The sequence below is a fragment of the Hesperophylax consimilis genome, chromosome 18 (genome assembly GCF_061612785.1).
Source record: "Hesperophylax consimilis isolate HC1 chromosome 18, BYU_Hcon_1.0, whole genome shotgun sequence".
Lineage (NCBI taxonomy): Eukaryota > Metazoa > Arthropoda > Insecta > Trichoptera > Limnephilidae > Hesperophylax > Hesperophylax consimilis.
Window position 1 is genome coordinate 23,662,686 of NC_142853.1, and position 18,678 is coordinate 23,681,363.

General features: G+C 34.7%; 1 protein-coding gene across 4 annotated transcripts in view; it reads right to left on the reverse strand.

Moving 5' to 3' along the window:
* The window catches only part of mnb (minibrain), a 126,579-nt gene that overhangs the window by 20,488 nt on the left and 87,413 nt on the right, over positions 1–18,678 (reverse strand). For all 4 annotated transcript variants that reach the window (XM_089642706.1, XM_089642709.1, XM_089642705.1 and 1 more), the window contains exons 5-8: positions 7,300–7,488; positions 6,134–6,281; positions 1,836–2,009; positions 382–494 (exon numbers count right to left, since the gene is read on the reverse strand). In XM_089642706.1, coding sequence (XP_089498832.1) covers positions 382–494; positions 1,836–2,009; positions 6,134–6,281; positions 7,300–7,488 — 624 coding nt within the window. The remainder of the gene's footprint in view (positions 1–381; positions 495–1,835; positions 2,010–6,133; positions 6,282–7,299; positions 7,489–18,678) is intronic.

Sequence of the window (18,678 nt, forward strand, 5' to 3'; positions counted from 1 at the left end):
TAGGATTGTAATAATTTTTTTTCGTTTTTAAACATGCAATTTTAGTACATATTATGAAGAAAGGCCCAGCACACAAACAGTTAATATCCGAATTGATTTTATTTTCAATATTCCCACAGGTTCAAAGCAACTTATGGTTCAAAACATGATGTTACTGACAACCTGTTAGTATTGTCTTGTGCATCCAATGTCAAAAAGTCTCAAAGCTGAACATATCCTAGGGCTTTAAAGTTTACTAGTGGGGTAAAATATACATTGAGGCCTTTTACCAGTATGAACTCGCCATTGATTTTGTAACAAATAATAAAATAATATATTTTTGTAATAGGTGATTTAAAAATAATAGAAAATGATAAAATTGTAAATGTTTGTTGTACTTACCCTATGGCCCAATTGACACGAACTTCCAAAATCTACTATTTTTATCGCCGATCGTTTTGGGTTACATAATAAAATATTTTCAGGTTTTAAGTCACAGTGGATTATATTTAATTCTGAAACAGAAAACAATAAGTCATATTAAATGTTTATTTTTTTTATTTTGGTTACACAATGGTTGTTTATGGTTATGAGGGGTGGGTAGAAATCTGGCGGTCAGTGTGTCCAGGAGTAATGTATGAATCTATCCCTCTCAATGCGGTGCAAAGCGATGAGAGAGCCTGGCTGGAGAGATCAAAGGGTCTCACTCAACCAGCCTCTTCTGATCTGGCCCGCCGCGCTGCTGGTGGGTAGACGCATCCGCCGCCAAAACATGGAAGTCCCCTAACATAGCGAACCACTGTGGGGTGACCTAATTGTAGAGGCGTTGGTTATCCAATAAACGATTCTCAGGATGGCGATACCCATACCCATAATAAAACATGGAAGTCGCCTTACATGGCGAACCACTGTGGGGCGACCTAATAATTGCAGAGGTGTTGGTTATCCAATGATTAGTTCTCGGGATGGCGATACACATACCCATCATAAAATTATTGTTTGAATATTTATTAATAATTCAATGTAATTTAATTTGAAAACAAATATGATTTTTTAGCATTTCGCTATTCTGCCCACGGAGAAAAGGGTGAAAAAAAAGATTGAGGAATGGGTGGTAAAATGGTTTGTCATCGACATTTATTAACTTGTTTTAGAAAGCGATTATTTCTCAATAGAGAGTACACATTTCTTTGGCATTCAGGCAAGTCACCAAACAAGAACACACATTTTTGTGATACTGAAAATTTGAAAGCATGTGTTACATAAACTTTAAAATATGTTTTTAAGTATAATGAAATTTAAATATGTTTTTAAGTGTAATGGAAATCTAAATATGGTTTTAATGTTTTTAAGTGTTACAATTAATTTATTCATTTAAGCTTGGCAGAAGAAAATTCTCTAAAACCTAATTATCATTTTGAAAAAATTTCATGACAAAAAAGAAAGTCTTACTAATTAAGATTCTTACACGCACCCGTTTAATATTGGTGTGGCAAAGCCGGCCTTGTTTTAGCCAAACAAACGCCATGGTAATAAGTCAAGTTTTTCACTATTCTGACCTTACGCGGCGCGTAATATTTACACCACCTTTTTTAGTAAGGCTGTAAGTATGTAAATAACACTTAACCTAGAATAAAAGCAAAAAAAACTTCCCTTTTGTCTTTTCAATTTATTCCATAATATTATGTCCTACCTAGCAATGCAGACTTATGTTAATGATTCATTGTTCTTCATAGAATCATGTTGGTTGCAAATTAGTTGTTCAATGCCACAATATAAAATGATGACCGTTAATAATAATATTATAATCAATAGAGAATCTCTTAGAGCTAATGCCAATAGTAAAATGAACTCACCAGGTGTACTTAGAAATAATAATGCGGTGCACAACTGCTGCGCAAATTTGCGCGTAAGGTTCAATGACACCCCTCTAAAGTTTGTGTTCCTCAGCAGGTCATACAGGTTATAGGAGAGTAACTCGAATACAAGACACAGATGGTTTCGCCACATAAAATGTCTTTTCAATTTCACTGAAAAAAAGAAAGAATTTTTTTTTAAAACACTGAAAAATAATATTGAAATCTAGGAAATCATAAACATTAAACATTAAACATAGATTCATCGAGCAAAAGACAGTAACCGGACAACTAAACTCAACACAGTGACAATTCAACACACCTATAAAAATAATATTAAGTCAATGCACAATGTCGTGTTACATTTGGAATCGGGCCGCTAACAATCACACTCCATATATAGATTGCAATATGGTTTACATTCCCGCTTAACACTAGCTGCCTATTTTGAAATCGGGTCCATAACAATCACACTCCATGTATAGATTGCGATATGGTTTACATTCCCGCTTAACACTAGCTGACTATTTTGGAATCAAGCCACTAACAATCACACTCCACACATAGATTGCGATATGGTTTAAATTCCCGCTTAACAGTAGCTGCCTATTTTGTATGAAAAAAAAATCACCAAACAGTGTGTTTTATTTTAGTTTGCGAAGTACAGGCACAAATAATCAAATGTTCTACAATAATTTTCTAAAAAACTTAATTTACCACATCTCTAAATAGTATAAAATAAAATCGTTTTTCGTCTCAGTCTATTTGTGTGCTGTGTGGATTTTGATAGAGTTTTCACTATCGTAAAGACAATTTCTTCCGGAAGGTTTATATATATGTATATAATAATAATATGTGGCTAATTTATATAGCGCTGTTTTCGTGAAAAATCACCTCAAGGGCGCTGAATACATGCATATTATGTTTATAGAAATAATAATAATAATTGGATGACTTGTATAGCGCCGTTTTTGTGCAAAATCACCTCAAGGGCGCTGAAAAGTCGAGCAACATCGGGTACACGTCAGCTAGTTATACAGTCATAGTCTTAACTGAAAAAGGATTCGTAAGTAGGAGATTTTGAACTTAAAAGCAGTTTTTATAGGCCTGATACTTCAATGCCTTTGCCTTTCTGATCAAAAAAATGCTTGATTATTTCAAAGGCCAAGATGTGTTCTACTCGCAGTATTTAATTAAAGAATCTAATATATTTCTTAAGCGATCAAATTTTCAATCAAACAGGTTACATACTTTCTTAGGTGCCGCTATCTGAATATATTTTTGGTGTGTTATTATGTTAATTTTTATGAAAGTAATAATTTTTTTCACATCTCAAATACAGTTGTTTATTTTAGCTATCTTCGTGACCGCTCTAACCCTGGAGGAGCTCTCTTAACTATCTCATAGTAGTGAGAGTGCATCGAGTTGCTGTCTTATCGGGGCAACACTAACCACTGAGCTACTGAGACCTGATTATTTTCCCTCATTTTTATCTCATAACTCATATTTAAGAATTATCAATTTAATCATGAATTGATTCCCCTTTTGTTTTAATTACATTGATATATTATAACCTTTACAATTAATTCCAATAAATTTAATATGATTATTGCTATAAATAAGATAGGAATGTCTTACATATGCAATTATGTTATTATTTCTGTACATCAGTACAGAAATACAGTACAATAATGTACATTGAAAACTGCTCACAAAAACAATATGACAGTGCCTGTCTGTTTACCAACAATATCATCACAGACAGACATTGACATAATGATTAATAATAATGTGAAGGCCTTATAATTAAGGTATTTTACATTACTAGTATTGCAAAATCGTTTGTTTTCGATTCGAAAATTTGATCGTTTAGATATATTTTGGATGTTTTAATTAAATACTGCGAGTAAAACACATCTCGGTCTGTAAAATATTGGAGCATTTTTTCGGTAAGTCTTTTTATAAGCCTAGAAAAAAAATATAGTATCAGGCTTATAAAAACTGCTTAAAAGTTCAAAATCTCCTACTTATGAACCCATTTTCGGTTATAGTTTTATTGTATAATGTGGCAAATTAAGTTCTTTAGGAAATGATCATAAAAAATTTAAATATTTGTGCCTGAATTTCGCAAAATAAAATAACACTTTTTGGTGATGTTTTTTTGACGTGGTGCATCGCCAAGTGGCGATTTTTAAGAATAAATTCAAAACATCATAAAATTGAGCATTCTTTTCAACTCATGTACACGGTATCCACAAATTTAAAAAAAAAATAGAGGATTTTTAGAACAATTTGTATGTGTATGGGCAAGACTTGTCAACCTTGAATTTTTTGGTGTAAGCCTAAATAATTTTCGTCAGTCATTATGCAAGTAACATTTTGTATTTATATGACTGAAGTTGAGAACTCCATCAAAACCTTGTTCCTGTCTTGACTTGACATTATGTCTATTGTTTTTGTGCCCTATTTTTTTCATAACTTTGTGTAATATGTAATGTGTTAATTGGACTTGGTCCGTTAGCAAATAAATAAAGAATAGTTTTTTCTTACAAAATGATTAAATGCACTATTTACTGCAATTTTAATTGATTGCAATGGGTTGCCATCAATGTTTAATGGATAGTGGCTCATCATTATGCTTTTGCTAGTTTGGCCCAGATTTGCAATAAATTTCCGAGAAATGAATAATGAAATATGCATGTAAAAACTGCATTAAAATCATAATGAGGAACCATAAAACTAATGGGGGGAAGTAGAATGCCTAATCTGGGTCAAAACATTTGAGACTAAAGTGGGTCAGTCACAATACATATTGCATACTTCACATTGCAATCTAACCAAATGACGAAACCACACAACAATAATCATTTTTATTTATCTGATTTTGTGTGTCTACAATAATTATTGAAAACATAATATAAGTAGGTTCAGTGCTCGCCGAGTAATCCACCGCTCGTTTATCTGACAACTGCTATAATCCGCAGTATTCGCATGTCAAATTCTGAGGTCCGCTGCGTACCTAGGCTTGAACCTTCTTCGTGATTATTGCAAGAGCGTCAGCAGCATACACCGATTACTGGCGACATTTTACGCAGAAAGGCAATGTTCTTTTAGCAGAAAATTTATTAAAAATACGATTTCTGAGAGCGAAGGCTATTTAAGTAAATTTAAAGTACGATTTGTTAACTCTGCCAAATTTTGACAGAAGTATTTAAGTACAGAGTATTTCCGCTTTGCAACAAAATCCAAATAAATATAGTATATCTGAAACCTAAAAATTGCCTTTAAAAGGTGAAAAAGCATGCTTTAAAATTTTATTGTATTATATAAAAATTCAGCCTGCGTTTGTTTGTACTCGCAAAACTCGAAAAGCAGTCAACCGATGTCGCTGAAAATGTATAAGTTTGTTCTTATTAGTGCCAAGAGTGTTTAGAGAGTGGTTTGAATAGTAGAAGAAGTCGAGGATGCCCGAAGAATACTTAACGCAATATGTCGGCATCAGAATGAGATACGGTCTCGAATCAAAATAAATGTAATGTGGTTTTTTAACAGTAACATTGTGGTAGAAAGCAGTGAATGGTGGAAGATGTCGGAGACGCTCGAGAAAGACATTAGCAATAGCGAAGCATTGCGAGGTCCACTAGTTATAAATAAATATATAATTTTTGATACAGGGCATCTGGGGGTAAAGTGCGCTAACTTCGAGGGGATTCTACACGATGGTAAAAAAGGTAATAACTTTTTTCGAAATTCCAACATTATAAGGTAGTTTTAAAGTTAAAAAAAAAATTACCTATAAACAAACTACCTTAAAATTTCGAAAAAAGTTTTTTTTTTGTATTAGGCAATTCACCCTAAAAAGAGTGCTATGTGTCGAAAAAAGTTATTATTTTATTTACTTCTAAAAGACTTACTGACTTACTCTTACTAATAGTTAATAAACATAGTTCAATATATATATATAAAAAAAAACTGTGAAAATTTTTTTTTTTTTTAATATTTTGTATGAGACACTTGCCCAGTTTTTGGGGTGTAGAATTATTGAGAGAGCTATGTGTCGAAAAAAGTTATTATTTTATTTACTTCTAAAAGACTTACTGACTTACTCTTACTATAAGTTAATAAACATAGTTCAATATATATATATAAAAAAAAACTGTGAAATTTTTTTTTTTTTTAATATTTTGTATGGGACACTTGCCCAGTTTTTGGGGTGTAGAATTATTGAGAGAGCACTGTATTATTTTCATAGATGGAAGTATAAAATAGCCAGTTGCCTAGATTCTTAGAATATTTACCTATATAATATTTGTTATCCGTGTCCGCCCGATTCATCATCTCTAATAATTTAACTTCTATTTGCGCCTGGTTTAGGAAGGGCTTTTTGTTCTTTATAATTTTAATTGCCACTTGGCACTGCTCCTCCAGGTCGAAGGCTTTCACCACCTGAAAATAAGAGAAAAATCACTTAAAATATCAAGCAAACATTAAGCCATCTCATACAAGTTTAGTTAGAGAGGATTGAACCCCACACAAGTTTGTCAGTAGTCCTTTCAACCATCCAAAGCCCGAATTCGCAATGAGGTTTTCTCTGACAATTTTTTTAAAAATTCGTCATATTAATTAGAGCTTGCCGAGGACATAACTTTTAGTACAAGGCATAAGCGGTCAAAACGTTGATGCGGCTGGCTGAAAAGCGTGTACATGTGCCACGGTACGGTATCACTGCCATTAGAATTATGAACTTATACTGAATGGTGTCTAGTGTAAAGCCATGAGACACAAGACACAAGACACTATTGCATATGCTTTATCCAAGTTCACTTTGAAAGCTCAGTCATTTTTAGAGAAGATATCGAAAAACTAATTTCATTGATATTATTAGAATATTATTTAAATATAATATATTTTCATAAAAATATTAAATTAGTAGACAACCTCATTTTACCTGTCTAAATGGTTTTATCTCAAACAAACCTAAGGGATATCAGGTGTACTGTTAAGTCTACTTATATCCTTTCTCTGCCAATTTAATAATTAACTGGTCATGTTCATGCATTAGTATCGGAGCTCTTTTGTGGACTGCTAGTATTGACAACTTCTTGTTAATGACTACTAGTTAATAAAATATATATTTTGTGTTAATTAATTAATAATAATCTTCCAGAATAAACAACACCCTGTATTTTTTGTTGAATCTTATCAGATTGTTGATATACAGCACATGTTAGCATGTTCACAATGCCCTGTGTATACCTGGACTAGAGTTTTCAAGTCAAAAGGCTGATGCAAAAAGTTAGATTGCTGCTTCTTTACTAGGCTGCCTTATGTCCTTCTGATAAGAACGTCGGTTAAGATACAACCCAAACATATTTAACCTCACTACTTCATATCGGCTTCAATGCCGTTTGTATGAATAACTGCATTACAGATAAACCTTAGTATGAATATAAATGGGACGAACCTGTCCGAAGGATCCCTTTCCTATGAGGGAATCGATCTCGTACCGGTCGAGGAACTTCTCCCCATGCTTGATGATATAGTCGTGGTTGTCGTCGTCAAAGCCGTCATTGTAGAGCTTGCGCTCCTTCTTGTGCGTTCCGTCATCCCCCTGCGACTGCTGCGCTCTCCGCTTCTTCTTGGCATAGTACACCTAATAACAAAACAAAACGAATACACTTTAATAAGAGTTCACAGTTATACATTGATTCATTTGACATTATTGTTAGAAAAAATAAAATATTTTTATATTGAACTCGAAATGGAATAAATTTTTGCATACAATATTTTAACATTGTCATTGATCCCTTCGGCACCGGTGCGTAGTCGGGATACACGCCAAACGCGCGCCCAACATTTGTACACAGTTGACATTTGTCACATGAGAACGGGTCGCTTCTACGATTCGTTCTTAAGTTCAACAGCTCGGCTGTGGAACGAACTGCCGGCCTCTGTGTTTCCTCCCTCCTACAACATGGGACTCTTCAAGACCCATGTTCACTCCTTCCTCTCCACAAAAAGACCCTCCACACAGCATCCTCAAAGATGACATAGGCCCTGAGGGAAATTATTTTCTTCAGGGCCTCCTGTGTGGAGTTAATATAAAAAAAAAAAATTAAAAAAAACATGCAATATTTTTGCTGTCGTTGACACTGTGAATTCAACCGAAACAATAATAGTGACACAAGAAGTGGAGTACCTTGTTTAATATATGATAAGCATAAAATAAAAGGTGTAAATATTTAATAATATTTGGTGGAAGTGGATGACATTTTGAGGCTGAGCCACTTGCCCTCAATTTATCAATTTTCGAAGTAATTTTTCGCTTGCGTCCAGTGGCGGCGCCGGCCCCGCGATGCACCCAGGGCCCGGCGGCACACAGTGGGCTGAAAATCGCCTTTCATAGACATAGAGACTTGAATTTTCAAGGGTATTTTTTTTTGCTAGAAATGGATTTTGCTGATCATTACTATGCTATAAAATGTCGTACGAAGCAATTGCGTGTACAAATGAAGGAGTTATAATTTTTTTAAGAAAAATTTGTATGGCGCTGACATTAAAAATGAGGCTATCTCTGGAATCATAAGGTTGGCCGTTCTATCTTTACACACAGATAATACTACTATTTATTTGTATTTTTTTGACATACTTCATATTGTGGCGCAAGGTGCGATTTTTTTTTTTTTAAATCCTCAAAGTTGAAAAAAACCCTTTTTAATGTTGATGATTCATTTTAATGCTTAAATGCTTTTAGGCTTGCAGTGTAAATAAAATATTGTAAACTAGACAAAGCATACTCATATGTAAAGCATTTAAGCATTAAAATGAATCTTCAACATAAAAAAGTTTTTTTTTCAACTTTGAGGATTTAAAAAAAAAAATGACAAGTTTCGCCACAGTACAAAGTATGTCAAAAAAATACAAATAAATAGTAGTATATTTGTGTGTAAGGATATAATGGTCAACCTTATGATTCCAGAGATAGCCTCATTTTTAATGTCAGTTCCATACAATTTTTTCTTAAAAAAATGATGACTCCTTCATTTGTACACGCAATTCCTTCATACAAAATTTTATAGCATATTAATGATCAGCAGAATTCATTTCTAGCCAAAAAAAATACACTTGAAAATTCAAGTCTCTATGTCTATGAAAGGCGATTTTCAGCCCACTGTGCACAGTGTTTTGGCTTGCAGTGTAAATAAAATATTGTAAACTAGACAAAGTATACTCATATGTAAAGCATTTAAGCATTAAAATGATTCATCAACAAAAAAAAGATTTTTTTTCCACTTTAGGATTTAAAAAAAAAAATCGCACCTTGCGCCACAATATGAAGTATGTCAAAAAAATACAAATAAATAGTAGTATTATCTGTGTGTAAAGATAGAACGGCCAACCTTATGATTCCAGAGATTTATTAGATTCATTTTTAATGTCAGCGCCATACAAATTTTTCTTAAAAAAATTATAACTCCTTCATTTGTACACGCAATTGCTTCGTACGACATTTTATAGCATAGTAATGATCAGCAGAATCCATTTCTAGCAAAAAAAATACCCTTGAAAATTCAAGTCTCTATGTCTATGAAAGGCGATTTTCAGCCCACTGTGCGGCAGAGCAGACAATATATCATCACAAATATGACTCCTGGTAATGTATGCCAGTATTCACCCTCCGAGACTTATTGCAGCCAATGTGTGGGGAATATTTAATGCCGCCATTCCGCAGGCGAATTCGGCCATTAACCCGTGTAATATTATGCGCGATGGAAATCGCAAGTCTAAAAACGGGGGAAAGAGTTAAATGGCCCTGTTAGGAACAGCGGCAGACATGGCGATATTGTTGATGCATTGGAGCATTAAACACTAGAGACGCGCCTAGAATCAGTGGCAAACCTTGATGTTTAAAAAAATTCTTCAAACATCCGAAATACCTAGATTAAACGTAGATTCTTTAGTAAAATGTAACGATTAAAGAACATCTTGGCCTAAATTATTAACAAATATATTATCAGACTTGTAAAATTGCTTTCAGGTATCGGATGTCATAATTTTCGAGTGTTAGGTATGTAGTAAATGGTTTTATTGTACAATGTAACATATTTCGTTTTTTTAAATTTTATCAGAAAACATGTAAAATTTTGAATAAAATAAAACACGCTTTTTGGCGTTTTTTTGAGTAATTCGACAGGCATATTGGAATATACAGGGTTTTTCAATAAGAGGTGTTATTTTGAATAGCCCGCTATTTCGGTAGATGTTACTTTTGAAGCTGTCATTTTTTGACATTTGACAAGTAGAAACTACGTCATTAATAAAAATGGAACGATACACGCTTCAACAACGCATTTAAATTATTAAAATTCACAAATGAATCAAATGCAAATCATCTTGAGTGATGAGGCCCATTTCCACCTCGGTGGCTTCGTCAACAAGCAAAATTGTCGATCTGGGGCTCGGAAAACCCAAGAGTTATTGTTGAAAAGCCTCTCTATCCTCAACGTGTGACTGTTTGGTGCGGTTTATGGTCCGGCGGAGTCATTGGACCTTACTTTTTCGAAAATGAGGCTGGAGCAACAGTTACGGTGAATGGATTGCGCTATCGAGACACGATTAATGATTTTTTATGGCCGGAATTGGATGGTATTGATCTGGACAACGTTTACACTTTCAACAAGACGGCGCTACGTGTCACACAAGCAACGAAACCATTGATCTTTTACGATTGAATATCAAAATAACACCTCTTATTGGAAAACCCTGTATATAAAAGGCATATTTGTATAAACCTCATTGCCAACAGCGTAAGAAGTGCGTGATTTCCGAGGATATTTCGGAGAGTACGTCGCCTTATCTGATCTGAAATAAGCAGAAATTCATCTTTCGAAAGTGTGAACTAAGTAAGGAACCGAGTGTGACAAATAGCGCGTGGGCAGCCCACGCGGTGATACGTCACTGGGCTTCTTTCTACCAATGAACTAAATCTTCTCGAAAAGGTGTCTACTTCATTCAAGCAGAAGCCGACAATTAAATTATGACGGAGAAATTTTCAATTTAGTTTATATTTTTACAGGTGCGAAATTGATTCTTTATTGTACGCACACATTTCGAATTTTTAGGACATTTTCATTTGGGATATTTCACGAAAAACTTTATTTATGTCTTTTTGCTACCTTTCCGCTCAGACGAATGAAAAACATCTTGTGCACATATCTTTAACAGTTGACATCTATACATATAGGTACATAAAAACACACGCGTATTCGATTGCACCGTTGTTTCAAAATTTTAAAGCCAATGTGAAGAATGTTCGGAGATTTAAGATTTTGTACAAACGAACGTTTACATTTTTATTTATATATATATATATATATACATATAGATATATATATATATATTTTTTTTTAAAAGAAATACAAACATTCCCGGTTTACGAATAGCCTGACAATATTTGAAAATCTCCTACTACCACCACAGTAAGCTGAAAATGTTGCTTGTGTTGTGATGGAGGACTTAGCCAGCCGAGGAATTGAACACACTACGCCTGAGTGCGCGATGTCAACTCGGCCACTGACCGGTCATAGGTATAGATTTGTCTGAAGAAGACAAATAATAGATAATCTTGAGTAGGGAAATTTGCAAAGCTTTTCTTGATTGAAATTTTAAGGTCGACGCAAATACAAGCTCTAAATAATATCATTTCTGTTACGAGCTATAAAGTTTTGAGAATATCTATAAGACGCCATTTTTTTAATAGTAAAACATAGAAAAACAGAAGAGGTATTGAAATTTAATTAATTTTCGATTTTATTGATTTTAGATGACATCTAGTTTGCCTGCTTTTAATCGCTATTCAAGTTTAGAGATAGTGAGACATGAGACATTATCTAGTTTTAAAATACACATTATTTACTTGGGTTCGAGTGACGTAATATCGTATGGTAACCGAATAAAACATAACGGTGACAAGCAGTCAAGATAAAATAATAGATAAGGTGGTTGTTAGGTTAGGATGGGTTTGTTCTTTCTTTCACTTTTCCTCAATATTCTGTTTCGTCATTGTTCTGTTTTATTATTATATGGGTTAGATGTCTAAAATCTTGGCTGACAGGGCAAATCTCGGCGTTTCCCAGTCAATGCGCGTCCGGGGCATAAATAATTTCGGCGCCAAAGGCGGGAGCATGGTGTGCATTGGCCCGGGGCCCGGGCCCCCGCCTGACGCTCGGCGGGGCCAAAGTGCGCCCAGACACGCGAGCGTGCCCGCCACACCGCCACCACGCGCTGGAGGAGCGCTCGGCGCACGGCGTACTGCCGCACTTGGCGACCGCGGGGGTGCGATGCAGCGGCTGCGAGTGCTCGCAACAGTGACGACGCAGTGATAGTGCGATGCAGTGTCGTGAGACGTGCGATGCAACCAAAACTCACACTACCGTGTTCATATAAAGACATACCGCTGGATAGGTCATTGTGTATGTCTTCTCACAAACGACACTCGTAAAAAAGATCTGAATTAATGCAATAAAACCTTTTTTTAAGGGTACATAATTATCTGGAGCTTACAGATGGAAGTGCCTATGTCAAATTTAAGAATCGCTCGTGAATGAAGACTGTTTATTTCTTCAAACAATAGTTTGACTTCTACATTAGATGGGCCACAATTTCATCAAACTAGAGCACCTGACATGAATTCATACCAATCAAAAAAAAGGGTCGTTTAAGAGTACTTTCTGGTACCTTAATCAAATAATTAAAAACTAAGGATGCTATATGCATTAATCCCAGATAGTATTGGGTGTAATGTAATGACCTCAACAAAAGGAATTCACACGAGTTGTGGAGAATTTCTTATAACATGTTGAACGTCTTTTTTTACTTTTTAAAGGTTAATAACGGACATTCGTGTAAAATCAACATACGGCAGTTTTACTGTCAATTGTAAGATTTCGATTGCAGGGGACCAACAACCCCGATGGAACTCCTAAACTTGAAGTGGAGGGAAAGGAATGTCTTTAGTTAAAAGAAAATAGAGGGTGGGAAGGAGTGATTTAAAACCATTTTCGATTCAAAAATGGTGATATCTGATTTGGGCGATAATTCTAATGTGGAACAAAGAAAAACTAAGTAAATTGCTATTGAATTGTGAAAAAATCCATTCCAAATTATATTTAAGCGCTACACCAAGTTTTTAGCCTTTAACCGATCCACAAGGATCAATCCCATCGCTTCGTTATGGAGTTTGTCCTGTAAATGTGTAAATGAAGCGATATCATATTTATCACTAATATACGAAAAGCATATAATTTTAATATACGGACGAATTAATACCGAAGGATGGAATGGAGAAATACAAATAACAACCAAAATCAACAGCGAAAATCTTTTTTTTTTTTTTTTAATAATTTCAATTTCAAAAAAGTAATTTGGCTTTAGACTAAATTTGAATGGCAAACAACCTTTCTCTGTTATTTGATTTGAGCCGTCATATTCCCAATTATTAAATACAATAAAAATTCAATCCATTAAAAAAACAATGTTTTTTTTACTATCTATTATTATTTTTTTTAATTTTCGATCAAGTAGCGCTATCTCTAGAGCAAGTTAGTAGCCAAATTCAAAGAGAAAAAAAAAACATGGACTGAGGATTAAACCTTGCTCTCCAGTGACTCGCTCTTAAAATGAAGTGAAGTTTTAAAATCTTTTTTAAAACTTAAAAAAATATATTTAACTGAGGAGTGAACCTTCCTACCCGGGGACTGGAGTCAATCACCATAACAACTGAGCCAAATCCCATTTGGGTAGGACTGACATTTATTTCGTATATTAACTGCTGTAATGTCTTCCAATTTCAGAGAAATGCGTATATGTCCGCGTGTATGCATGATTGCTACCTGCATTGCATCGACAGCGAGTCTATCTGCTAATTTCAGCTCGAACGGATGTCGGGAAGTGGGTCAATTTCCACTAGCAAGATTCCACTTCATTCATTCAAAAAAACAAACGTTAAATTCAAACAGATGTATTTCAAAATAAAATAAAAAAACAATTTTATGGTCTCGAAAATAGGATTCTAAAATAATCCACACGAAAGAAATCATACAGAGTTGTAATCCCAAGCCCCAAAGCATATTATTTTCTTCTGTACGCGAGACTTCAGGGAAAACGTTCATAAATAACATAAGGTTTATATTTAAATCGAATTCCAAAAATAACAAACAAATATTTACGTGCGTAGGCCGCCCACTCTCGACCCTCAAACTTACCTGGAGATAGTGAACACAGATGAGGGGGTACTTATTATTTATTTATTGCCCAAAACAGATTATTAATTTTACCATTGAACAACTAAAATTAAAAGGTTTATTTAGTTTACCGTTATCATTTTGAATGATAACTAAGCGAGTAAAATAGAATGTCAAAGAATGTTTGTCCAATGAGTATATATTAACAGTCCGTCGCTAGTGCAGCTATGACATGAAACTTGGAAGTATGTTGCGAGGCTGTAAGCTGTAAGAGGCAAGTGACAAACGTTCCCGGTTTACGAATAGCCTGACAATATTTGAAAATCTCCTACTACCACCACAGTAAACGGAAATTTTCATTGTGTCGTGATGGAAGACTTAGCGAGCCGAGGAATTAAACCCAACATGCCTGGGTGGGACCAAACGCGATGCCAACTCAGCCATTGACCGGTATTTCCGTAGATTTTTGGGGAGAACCGGGATATTCACAAATAATCACTAAGGCAATTTTTCAATATTCAATGGTGGTCTCTCACCAGGGCCAGTGACACACTATTATGTGGAAAAAACTCACGACTTTTGGGCTTAAGAGTCCAGGAGCTATCCTTCTTAGTCCTTAGTCCAGGAGGTCTTCAGATGAGATAGTTTTTCTTAATACACCACAAACTAATAATATATCTTTTAAGGAAAACTTTAACTTTACTGTTTTAGAGATGATTTTTTATGCGCAGCAACGAATTGAATTAAATCGCAGGCCAGTCTATTCACGGCGGTGTGTCGACGCTAAAATGAATACGTGTGAATCTTCTGACGTCGTTGATTCTAGTGAATGAAGAATATAATTAATACAGACGCAAGTAAACTTATTGTAAAATGACAATATTCCTAAAATAAACAAAGCAGGTTGTGAGGTTGAGGTTAATAATACAATAAATAAACGGCCAGAATTATATTTGTATTCAAGTTGTTATTACATTATCTATTTATATAAATAAAAATGTAAATGTTCGTTTGTTAAAAATATTAAATCTCCAAAAGTTCTTCACAGATTACTTTGAAATTTTGACGCAACGTAGTACCTGTACTATATGTCACATGTGACAGGAAAAACATATTTTTTAACATAGCGCCATCTGTTGGACTCAAAATCAATGGCGCTATTGTTTCTCTATCTGCACAGACTGATCCACAGGAACGCGTGGCGGGGAACAGCTAGTATATAAACAGTATTAAAGTTAACGTTAGGTGAGTTTAACTTTAGTTAGTTTAGGTTAAGTTAGGTTATGTGAGGTTAGGCGATATTATCTGGAATCTTTTGAAAACATGACGTACCTACATACGTACCTACATATCGTACTTTCTGTGGTCTAGAAGTGGGAATTTTAGATCAAATATTTTTTGGTTGTCTGACTCTAAGCAAACATCCTCTCTTCACTCAAGCTTTATCTAAAATTGCCTCCCCTCCGTTCAACATCTCATCTCTTCTAAGTCTGAACTCGACTCCAATCTTCCATATAAATTAAGAAATTGAATGAAGGGTGAAAGCCAGAAACATATGAAAAACATTTAAAATGAACAAAAAGTGTCAAATCGAACTCGTGCGTCATCGGGGGGGGTGCGCGTTTTCGGCCCGTCCAACTGCGGGTGTCCCTGGATAATATTATTATATCGTCTGCAGGAGATATACTATGTAGTACATGAAGGAGGAGGTAGGTACCGCTGTATCGCTCTACCTCCGTCTCCGTGTTCCGTGGCCTATCTCAGCCGGTCGGCTTGGGGCAGGTCGGGCGATGCGTGCGCTGTGCGCTCGCGGACTCACTGCCTCACTAAACAGTATACAATACGTACAATATTATATTGTAATGTACACATGCAATACATCGCAATATAAAATTAAAAGGACGATGATCAGATATGCGTGGCATTATACAGGGTGTCCAGGGATAAATCTACATGATGGTAGAAGTAAAAAAAGACAAATAACTTTTTTCGAAATTCCAATGTTTATTTTCCCACACAAAAATATGTCTTCGTAGAAGAATATGTATGTCCCCAATAATAACAGCCAATATATTTATACTCGACAATATCTCGAAAAATTACGTGTTTTTAAAAATAATTTCCATCAATATACATTTTAAAACATATGAAAAAGTATAAGTACCATAGACATATGAATATTAGTAGACCTGCCCTAAGTGATTAAAAGCGTATTATCCCCACTCCCCATACCGGTTCCATTGGAACCGGCTGTGCTGGCGTATGGCCTCAAGTGAAATTTGAAAACGTGACGTCATCATTCTTGTGCGAACTATGGTCGAGGCATCATCGGTTCATTTTACGAAATAACACGGCAAAATGTTGACTTGTACTATGAAAACTTGTAAAAATAGATGTGAAAAAGAAAATAAACCCAATTGTCGTATTACATTCCATATATAAGCATTATTTTACTTTATTTTAAGCATATTCACATCGTATAATATAGATCAGTTTTAGAAACATATACTATCACATCGAGAAACGTCTGGACGCGAAACACAAAGCTGGTTGGTTGCTGGGAAGTAAATTATGAACATTTATAAAAGTGTCTTAACTAAATAATTAAACGAAATATTCGACTCTGAAAATACAACCGAATTTTTTTGCCGAATTTGGACTTCGCAAATTTGTTCATAACGTGGCGAGTAATTTTCGCTCCCATGTAAAAATGTCTATTCATTCAAAAGCAGATTTTACTTTTAAGAAGTAAATGGTGATATTATAATGCGAGATGCCTATTTACTGTCAGATTGATTTATTGACGAATCACAGTCAGCCTTACGCCCTTCGTTCTTCAACAGTTGATTTTACCCCTCGCCATTATCTTCTCGTCTATTAATTCCTATGTCTGTAATAAGTACCTATATATCCTCCATCACAACACAACACAAGCAACATTTTCCGCTTACTGTGGTGGTAGTAGGAGATTTTCAAATATTGTCAGGTGATTCGTAACCCCGGTTATTCGTGTTTCCCGTACGCGGGAAAGTTTGTCTTTCTTTTAAAAAAATAATAAAAAAACGACAAATAGGATGTACACTAATGTACAGTATTTCTAACATGAAATCATTTAATGTACAAGAGTAAAACAAAATATATCTATTATTTTTTGTAAACAAATTGGTTCGGAAAAAAATGGAACTAACTTTGGAATGTCTGTTTAATACTTTAATGCAAACTATTTTAGCTTTTTCGAAAATAAAACATAACTTATGTGCTCTACAAAGCACATAACTTATGTTTGAGAGTATATCAAAATCGCACGTTAATTTATATATATTTTTAAATAGAGCAACTTATTTTCTATTCAAATGAGTTTCGACATTTTCCCCCACGACCGACCCTGCCTGCATCAAGCTTTTGTTATTTAGCAGGCACCACATACGAGATTTTCAAGCAGGAATTTTTCGTGATATGGAGGAGAAAGCCGAAGAATGAAAGGCTTCGGGAAATGTAAAGTAATATTTTAAATATATATATAATCCTGAAAAGCTCAGTGTAAATAGTGGGCTAACCGTGATCTTAAAATTTATATGTTTTCTAAAAACTTGTAAATACTGTACACGATCAAAAACAAGCAACAAATGAATCATTGTGGAAAGGTGGTTTTAAAGATTTTCAAATATTTTATTTAAAAAAATTATATTGTTCATCACAAATTTTCTTCGTATTGGGGTTAAATACACCCCGCAGGTGTATGAAACGAAACAAAGTACGACGCTTGGATGGGACCCAGACGCGATGCCAACTCAGCCACCGACCAATCATTATGGAATGCATGCTTCCACTAATCATCGCCTTGTATTACAATCATCTTTCCTCTCATCATTAATCATTATTCGGGAGACATTTTTAAACTGTGGCTACCGCAATAGAGAAGTGATTATTGGTAACTAGCTGTAACCCGTCACGGGTTGCTGTGGCTCAGCATGTCTGTGCAGATAGATGAACAATAGCTCGTGTTGCTTTTACGTCCAACATGTAGCGCTGTTTTAAAAAATAACATGTTTTTACCTGTCGCAGGTGACATCAATATAATATAGGTATATGAAAACACACGCGTATTCGAATGCAACGTTTTGTCAATATAATATAGGTATATGAAAACACACGCGTATTCGGATGCAAAGTTTTGTCAATATAATATAGGTATATGAAAACACACGCGTATTCGAATGCAACGTTTTGTCAATATAATATAGGTATATGAAAACACACGCGTATTCGGATGCAAAGTTTTGTCAATATAATATAGGTATATGAAAACACACGCGTATTCGAATGCAACGTTTTGTCAATATAATATAGGTATATGAAAACACACGCGTATTCGAATGCAACGTTTTGTCAATATAATATAGGTATATGAAAACACACGCGTATTCGAATGCAACGTTTTGTCAATATAATATAGGTATATGAAAACACACGCGTATTCGAATGCAACGTTTTGTCAATATAATATAGGTATATGAAAACACACGCGTATTCGAATGCAACGTTTTGTCAATATAATATAGGTATATGAAAACACACGCGTATTCGAATGCAACGTTTTG